Source organism: Choloepus didactylus, chromosome 2 (genome assembly GCF_015220235.1).
Source record: "Choloepus didactylus isolate mChoDid1 chromosome 2, mChoDid1.pri, whole genome shotgun sequence".
Taxonomy (NCBI): Eukaryota; Metazoa; Chordata; class Mammalia; order Pilosa; family Megalonychidae; genus Choloepus; species Choloepus didactylus.
The window spans coordinates 217,210,371-217,219,782 of NC_051308.1; the positions used below are offsets into that span (position 1 = coordinate 217,210,371).

Below are 9,412 nucleotides of genomic sequence, written 5' to 3' on the forward strand. Positions count from 1 at the left end.
CTGGCCCAATCCCAAGAGATTTTGAGTCATTAGGTTTTGGTAAAGCCCAGTAATTTATATTTTTTAAAAGCACTTCAGGTGACTGATATACAGTCATACGTGTAGACCAAAATTGGGTAGCCATTGAACTCAAATGAGCATGAGCTCACTCACTCTAAAATAAGAAGCAAAGCCTGTTAACCTTAAAAGGAAAAGATGACTCTAAATAATATATAATACTCGGTATTGGTGATTGCTGCTAAACAAATACTGTCACACATTGCTGATAGCAATTAGTATCCTTCTTTCAGAAAATAATTTTGAGCCTAGCAATTTTAGGGTGCTTAAGAAAATAATCCTAGAAAAGGTGAAAAACCTCTAGAGAGATGTTCAATGTAGCATGATTTATAATTTGTAAAAATTAGAACATAATCACACAGTTTAGAAATTGTTAAGTAAAAGTTGAGCATATTCTCATTGTCAACCACAAGAGGTCCTCTTCCTCTCCATGGCTTCTAGGAGTCCAAGATTGATCTTCTTGATCGGAAGGAGGAAGTGAGGAAAAAACTGAAGAAGGCCTTCTGTGAGCCAGGGAATGTGGAGAACAATGGGGTTCTGTCCTTCATCAAACATGTCCTCTTTCCCCTCAAGTCAGGTAAGATACTCCTTGTTTTCTTAGAGGCCAGGCTGGAAAAGCAAAACTAATGCTGAGCTCATACTTGTGATTTGTCAGACTCTTCCTCCGGGGGCTGGCGTCCTGATTCTCTGCTTGGATTTTTCATATTATCAATGTGTGGTTGACTTGGGGTATCATTTATTTGTTCTTGTGTTCATTACCAGCTAGGTTCTGCAGGGTGTCAGGGTGGGCAAGGGTGGCAGAAATGAGGGTGGGGACAGACATGTTGAACTAGAGGAATAGAAAAGAAATGTAGTTAATTCTCGTTATTCGTGGTAGTTACGTTCTGTAAAGTCACCATGAACATCCAGTTAGCAAATACTGAACTGATTGCTTCTAGGAGAAATACAGGGTTAAGTGGTCACAACATTTTTACCAGCGAGTCAGTATGTAACCTTATTTTATGTGTGTTTCTGTTTAAAGACACCTTTTTCATATATTTATCTCATATATATTCTTATATATATATATATTCTTATATGTATTCTTATATGTATATATATACTTACATATATATAGTTGAATCATTATCAGTGAAATCACTGCACAACACTATAATTTATGCCAAAGGCAACTTATCTAACCCACTTATTTTGTCTGTAAGGTACATGATAGCCTTCTTGCACTTAAGAACACTTTGGACAGTGCTTTAGCACTATGCCTAGGGAACAGTTTAAATGGAAAAGTCGCCAACAAAAAGCACAAAAATGTGAAAAACTGTAGCACTCAATATATTGCTAGGAGGATACTTGTTTACAGTATGAAAGCTGAAACAAGAAAGCAGTGTCACCATGTTCCACCTCAGCTGGGAACATGCACGTTGGGTGGCTCAAATTTTTTGCCATTCTGCACATGTCCACAAAAATACTGCAAGTATTGATTACAGGGTTGCAAATAAATGTTAGTGAGTAGGCAAATCTGCAGTTATAGAATCCGTACATAATGAGAATTGACTGTGAGACACAACCCTTCCCTTGAGAAGCTTGGATGCTAGCTCAATATACACCATTGCCATATGGTAAAGTTCTAAATATATGACAGAACTTCAAATACTTATGCATTTGTTCTAGGAATACTGACTCCACCTTTATCTTGACTTTGTTCATGGCGATCCTTTTTCTTACAGAGTTTGTAATCCTTCGAGATGAGAAATGGGGCGGAAACAAAACCTACACAGCTTACTTGGACCTGGAAAAGGACTTTGCTGATGAGGTAATAGCAGAGGAAGACTGATCCCTACTGAACTCATTCTGACTATCTTCTCCATCTTGGCCTAGACAGATTTCTAGTTCTGTACTGTGGGGCTCTGCCTTGAGGCTCTCCAGGGCTATATATTTTGTTAATGGCACTGATGAGGAGTCAGGTGATTCATGGATTAGATGGGCAAATGGCACAAAGCTAGGAGGGACTAGTAATATTAATAACCTGATCACTCTCCAAAGAGTTTGACAGGCTGGAATGAAAAACCAAACCCAACAAGATGAAGTACTTCAGAGGTAGGTACAAAATCAGGGTTCAAGAAAAAGACACAGCTATGAAAGTATAAAATAGAGGACACTGTTCATTCCAATAAGCAGCTTTAACAAAAGACTTATTGTGCCTGGGACTGGCATTATAAAGAGGGATAAGTCCTCATGAAACTCACAGTCTAGTAGGGGAGGCAGACATGTGAACAAGCATCATTGACTGTATTACTGCAGAATGAAGATACATACATGGTCCAGAAATAAAATAGGAGGGAGTGATTTATGTTGGCTGTCTGACTGGGAAAGCTTCGCAGCGGGGACAACATCCAAGCACTGTTACACTTGAGGCAAAGGAGTTCATAGGAAATCTGTGAGGGAGTAAGTAGTGCAAAGATGTGATAAGAAGAGACAGCGTGGTATATATGGGATCTGCAAGTGGTTTGGTCTGACTAGTGTCTAAAAGGTGAGGTGGCATATTGTGGGAGAAGCAGGCAGAGCCAGGTCATATTGGGAAGACTTTATAATAGTGGGGACTTTATATATGGCAAGTGAAATGGGAGTTTGATTGACTCTGAATTCGGGTTGAAAAGCAGTGTGTTGGGGCTGTCAGAAGTGTTAATGTGGTCTTGGGCTAAGCCATCAGAAATGCAGAGTTTGGACCCAGGGTGGTGATAGTCTACTCGGTCCTCCAGTGTTCTGAGTACATTTGAGGTTGTGCGTTCAGCCTTGGACTTGAATTTTAAGAGGCTTGTTAACTAGCTGGGGCATGTTGGTGGGGAGAGGAGGGACACCATGGTAGGGAAAGAACCGTGTCACAGAGGACACTGTTGAAATAACTGAGGGTGTTTAGGTGAAAAACAAGTATGTGTTCTGTTATCCTCTATTGTGTGAAGGACCCTCAGAGAAGAGGGGTTAGGCTTCTTCTGGTGGCCCAGAGGACCACCCTGGAGAATGGGGACTCAGGAGAGCATGTCTAGGTCCAGCATCAGAAAGAAGTTTCTAATGACCTCAGTTCTTTGGCAGTGGACTGGGCTGCCTCACTTGACCTTGAGTTCCACATCACTGGAGGTGTTCAGGCAGAGGCTAGAGGACCCCCTAGAGGCAATGTCATATGAAGATTTGAACACCAAATGGAGAAAAGTGACCTCTGCAGTCTGTGGGCCCTTTTTGACATACACATACACCCTTCTTTTAAAGGCTGAAGCCATGGACCCCATAAACAGTCTAGTCTTCAACCCCATAAACAGTCTTTTCTGAGAATAATGAAAAAAAAAAAAAAATAGATGAAATGCCTCTGAAAAAGTCTGGAGTAGCATTACCCAATAGCGTTTTCTATTATGATGGACATATTCCATCTGTGCCGCCAACTGCAGTAGCCACGGCCACATATGGCCACTGACCATGATTGTAATCAATGTGGCTTCTGCCACTGAGGAACTGAATTTTTATTAATTTACATTTCAATATCCACATGAGACTAGCAGCTCCCGTATTGGACAGTACAAGTCTAAAGCTTTTGTGTTGTTAAAAATTAAGTAGTTGCAAGGAAATGAAGAAGGAGCATCAAAAACAAAGTATAGGCATTGTAGTACGGGTATTCATACCTAAGGGCCCCTCAAAATTCCTGGAAGGTCCTCCCAGGACAGACTTGGTTATAAAAGTGGTGGTCACAGGACTTGGGAAGAAAAACTGAATTAATGAACTCCCACCGTGTACTAGCACTACTCTCCCCTTTTTCACCCACATTGTCTCACTTAATCCTCATTCTGACCCTATGAAATATAGTATCATTATCCCATTTTATAGGTGAAGAAGCCAAAACTTAGAGGGGTTCAGAGCCCAGTTCAGGGTCACACAGTCAGCTGGAACTCTAACCCAGGTGTCTCCAAGTCCAAAGTCCTTATTCTTTCTTCAGTATCTCTTAGCTCTCCCCCAGGCGTTCTTAGCTTTTGGGTGGCCTGTTTGAGTGCGTTCCTCTTCCTGTAAGTAACACTTGGTTTATACTACTACTCTAAGCATAAATAGAGGGACTAGAAGCATTGGACTTCTAGCCTCTAAAAGCCCTCAAATTAGTATGGAATTCCAAGTCAAAAGACCTGGCTCTTAGATGAGTCAGTTAACCTTTCTGAACCTGTTCTGCTTCCCTGTTCTACCTGTCTTACAAGGTTGTGAGGATCAAAAGAAAATGCTGGGGAAAAAAAAAAACTGTGCATCCTGTATGCGTTATTATTCTTAGTAGATTCAGTTGTCCTGCACCCTGTTCAAGTCCCTCATCTCACTAGACCTTGTGCCCTTCTGCAGATTGTACACCCTGGAGACTTAAAGAATTCTGTTGAAGTCGCCCTAAACAAGTTGCTGGATCCCATCCGGGAAAAGTTTAACACCCCTGCACTGAAGAAACTAGCCAGCGCTGCCTATCCAGATCCCTCAAAGCAGAGTAAGGCCAGCTGGCAGGGGAAGGGTCTGGGAGGGGTTGACATCATCAGGAGAGAAAGAGCCTGTCTTGGGCCTCAGAAAAAGGTCTGTCTTAAGTTCAGGGCCAAGAACCGGAGTATTGAACTACAGAATGTCATACCCCATTGACTTCTGGAATGGAAGTTGAGTCACTTTTGGTTTGGGCTTGGTCAATACCATGAATTGATCACTTCTTTTGTACCAACACTGCTGAGAGATGCTGGTGCGAGGCATGTACTTTGATCCTCTGAGTCTGTATTCACTAAATCTACCTCTTCATTAAGGGGGAGACCAGTTGAGTTAGACCGTGGTAGTGGTAGTGTGTTGTGCAGCTGCTCAGGCAGAGCCTGCACAGCTTCTTAGGGAAACTCATCTTTAGATTCTCCCAATTTCCTTCCATGTGCTTCTGGCTGGCTCTTAGTTAGCCATTCACTTATCCATGATGCTGTGTTACCTTCCCAGAAAAGACTCAATAAATATATGTGGAATACATAAATGGGTATACCTAAAAGTGGCAAAGCTGCTACTGTCCCCACCTCCCCCAGCCCAATACCCAAGGGACAGAATAGATGAAAGGTTGCTGACCCTGTTTTAAAGAAGGTGTAACTCAGTTGGTAGATTCTGGGGATTCTGCACTAAATCCTGCCTAAACTCAGTGAGCTCATTTGGTGGGATCAGCAGCTGACCTGCTGTGGGGAAGGAGGAGAGTTCTGACCCCTTAGCGTTCTCATTCCAGAGCCAATGGCCAAAGGTCCTGCCAAGAATTCAGAACCAGAGGAGGTTATCCCATCCCGGCTGGATGTCCGTGTGGGGAAAGTCATCAGTGTGGAAAAGGTACTTATTTTTCACCATATCCTAGAAAGGCAGATCTGGATCAGATGTGTCTGTTTCCATCTGGAGGAAACCTGGCCTGGGGATGAGGAGTAACATCCCTGAGGTGGTGATATTGCAAGTCTGAACCCAGGTGTCTAATTCCAGGAGTCAAGCTTTCCCTAGTGGTTGTCATGCAACCAAATGCAGCCAGGAACTCAGGAGGGATGGTGGGGGGCGGTAGAGGGAACTTGTTTATCCGTTAATCTGGTCTGATGGACCTCCCCTGGCCACTACCAGCTTGTCTGGACTAGCCGTGGCCCTTATCTCGCTTGGTTCAGCCATTCTGACAGCCTCTCCCCCCACGCCCAGAATGTGGTAATGGGAGGAGGACTTCTTTTTCCCAGAGACAGAGGTTATGCAACCATTGTTCTGGGTTTTCCCCCCAGCAGTGATCTGCTTTTCACTACATAGATCTAACCACCAAAACTACCTTGAAGATAGCTGCTGATGTGCCAGCTTCCGATGAGGCCAGCCATGGTCCTCTCCCGTTTTCCAGTTCACCTGGCACCCTTTGGTGCAGCACATGGGCCCTAATGGTAGCCACCCAGAGACAGACCAGGCCCATTAATCTCCATTGGCAATTGCTTCCACCTCTTACACAAGCAATTAGGTTCATTTTACTCTTGGTTAAGAGTAAAATGTATTTTCCATTTTTCTCACTGCTGTCTGGCACCTGGAAAGAGAATTACGTGTAGAGAGACCCTTTGGGGGGCTCTGTAGGGAGTAGATGCCCCTTTTCTGGAGTCAGAGGATTGAAGCCGGCCCCATGCCCTACTCCACTGGTACTTGATGGAACTGGCCTCTCTTGCCGGCAGCACCCAGATGCAGACAGCCTGTATGTGGAGAAGATTGATGTGGGGGAAGCGGAACCACGGACTGTGGTGAGCGGCCTGGTGCAGTTTGTGCCCAGGGAGGAACTGCAGGACAGACTGGTGGTGCTGTTGTGCAATCTGAAACCCCAGAAGATGAGAGGAGTCGAGTCCCAAGGCATGCTTCTGTGTGCTTCTATGTGAGTGAGGGCTTGCGGCGGGGCACAGGACCTAGGGAGGCCAAGAAGAGTGGGGAATTGGCCCAAAGAATGCCTTCCACTTGCCAGGTAGAAGCCCTAAGAACTCTTCCCTCTTCATTGATGCCAAAAGATGATGCACAAAGGAATTATTTATCATATACATATTGTGAATAAGGCACTTTACCTAGAGTTAATTTTGTTAAACCAAAAGTGAGAATTCAGAGTGGTGTGTACATGCCCAAGTTTCACTACCAGTAAGAGGTGGAACCGGGGTTCAAGCCTGGTTCTGATGGGCTGTAAAGTCTTTATGCTCTCCGTTGTGTCACCCCTCCTTCCCTAGAGACCCAAATCTCACAATCAGTCCTGACCTAGAATTTCAATATAGACTTGGTTAGTCCAACCCTGGTGATATACAGAGATGTGTAACGCAGTGAGGACCTCCTGGGGCTCTGACATTGGAGGATGCCCCAAATCCCACCTGGGCCCCTATGAAAGGTCCCAACTGTCTTGGTTTCCATGGCAGCTGGAGACAATCCAAGACAGTCCATAGCTTCACCTTTTTCTTGTCTGTCTTCCCAGAGAAGGGGTAAACCGCAAGGTTGAACCTCTGGACCCTCCTGCAGGCTCTGCTCCTGGAGAGCGAGTGTTTGTGAAGGGCTATGAGAAGGGCCAACCAGACGAGGAGCTCAAGCCCAAAAAGAAAGTCTTTGAGAAGTTGCAGGTAAAAAGCCACAGCTATTTCCCCTCTTCCTCAGGCTGCCTGGGCTGTGTATCCCAGACTGCTCTAAGTCCACGGCTGCTCCTTTCCCAGTTGGGACTTCCTACTCCTAAGCCCCTCTTTTCCTTCTTTCCAGTCCTTTCTGAATGAAAAATGCCTGAGGAGCAGGGAGTTTCTTAGAAGGACCTGGCATGAACACTGATGGGCTGAGACACTGTGCAAGGGACTGCAGACATTTCTTCTTCTGATCTTTGCAGTCTGTGATAGGAAGAGATTATCCCCATTTTATCTGGCAGGACATCTGCCAAAGCTACACAGGGTCACCAGAAGTGATGGAGCCAGGACCCAAACCCTCCTAGGGTCCCTCCTGCCCACTTTGATCTTAAAGTGTTCATTTTCTCTTCATCCTTGGCACTGACTCCATATGGCCTGCCCCTGCCGTCCCCAAATACATTCAACAACTAGAGTCCCCTAATATAGATGTCAGACACTGTTCTAGGTGCTTGGGCTACTTCAGTGAATAAAGCAGCAAAATAATCCTTCTCCTCGTGAACCTAACATGACATGTATGACTTTTCTAGGTAACAACTTGCTTCCTCAATTAGAGTGCTTCTAGGGGCAATTAGGGTGGTTTCTACCTCTCTCCCATCCTCTTGCATGTGGCAAATGGCTTTGCCTATACCCTCCTTTCCTGCTTTTCCAGGTGACCTATTGAATCACTTATTTTTTTCAAACTATAAATGTTCATTGTAGATAATGTCTTTAAAATCTAGAAAAAAAATGAAGAAAATAAAATACCCATGGTCCTGCCACCTAGAGATACTAAAAAAATGTCAATGATTATTTCCATCTGGCTTTTTTCCTGCACAGAGATTTAATATATTTATACTTTGAGTCATACCATACACTATTCTGCTTATGATAACTTTATGCCTGAAAATTTTTCCCATCTTGGATACTGAGAAGGGGGAGTACTTTGTATATTATTCTATTATAATTTAACCAAAACTTTATTAGACATTGATGTTGTCCTCAGTTTTTCACTACCAGAATTCTATGGTGAATGTCCGTACATACATAGGTCTTTGCACTAACCTTGATCATTATCTCAAGCTAAATCCCTAAAATGAACTTAACTGAGTCAAAAGATAGGAGCATTAAGGTTTTTGACAAACGGTCTTAGAAAAGTTGAACCACTTTACACTACAGGTAGTATAAGAGTCCCTGTTTTCTTGTAGTCCCACCACCATCACTAAAATCAGTTTTTGTCTGTCTTTCCAGGCTGACTTTAAAATTTCTGAGGACTGCATTGCACAGTGGAAGCAAACCAACTTCATGACCAAGCTGGGGTACATCTCCTGTAAATCGCTGAAAGGGGGGAACATTAGCTAGCCAGCCCAGCTTCCTCATCCTTCCATCACTCCCAGTTGTCTGCTGTCTCCTCAGTCTGCTCTGTCCATCACCCATGTACCTGTGTCCCAGGACTCTGAAGCAGGTTTGGGACTCTGTAGGAACCAGCTCACCCTCCCCAGAATCCGGGATCATCAGTCCAGCTGCCGTGAGAGGCTGGCCTCCCAGTTGGTAACGAGGGTGGGGAGCAGCGGCTGACAAGAAGTCTGGTTTCAGGATAACTGACAGGGAAGATTATGCCACAATCCTTCTAATTGGAAAAATACTGGTTTCCAGGTTTTCCTGGAGTTATCCCAGCAGTTCTGCCTCTGGGCTGGGCTAATTACAACTTCTCCCCAATAGGAAATTTAGAGATTTCAAAGGGAAAGGGAAAGGGAAACAGAGAACCTTGTGGTCTCCCAAGTGGTTGGCACCATTCCCTGATGCCTGCCAACCCTGGGGCTTGGCACTGGGAGGGCAGGGTCTGCCCCAGGGCTCCTGGAATTTCCCTTGATCTGCCAGATTGAGACACTCCCGGAACCAGATGTGTGTTGTTAGCATCATGGGTGGGGGGTGGGGTGGGGAGGATGGTGCAGAATGGTTCTTTCTCTAGAGAAGCTGGAGACTTCGCCATAAAGCCTTTCAATCAAAATCATTAACCATCACTGTTGTGAATTGAAATAAAATGTCTGAACAAGGTGTCTGGATGGGGCCTATGAGCTGGACCATCTCAAGAGAGAGGAATGCATATGTGAAGGAGATGCTGGGAGAAGGGTGCCAAGACTCTTGCTGAGCCTGGAGCTGCTTGTATCTTGGACTTTTGACCCTTGTAAATGGGAGGGAGGGGG

The 9,412-nt window shown here is 44.6% G+C and overlaps 1 protein-coding gene across 1 annotated transcript in view; it reads left to right on the top strand.

The window, feature by feature from the left end:
* YARS1 (tyrosyl-tRNA synthetase 1) overlaps window positions 1–8,994 on the top strand; it is a 52,162-nt gene extending 43,168 nt beyond the window's left edge. The window contains 7 exon segments of the mRNA XM_037827830.1: window positions 499–634; window positions 1,782–1,867; window positions 4,423–4,558; window positions 5,312–5,409; window positions 6,264–6,457; window positions 7,037–7,178; window positions 8,457–8,994. Coding sequence (XP_037683758.1) covers window positions 499–634; window positions 1,782–1,867; window positions 4,423–4,558; window positions 5,312–5,409; window positions 6,264–6,457; window positions 7,037–7,178; window positions 8,457–8,567 — 903 coding nt within the window. The 3' untranslated portion in view covers window positions 8,568–8,994.
* The last annotated feature ends 418 nt before the right edge of the window (window positions 8,995–9,412 follow it).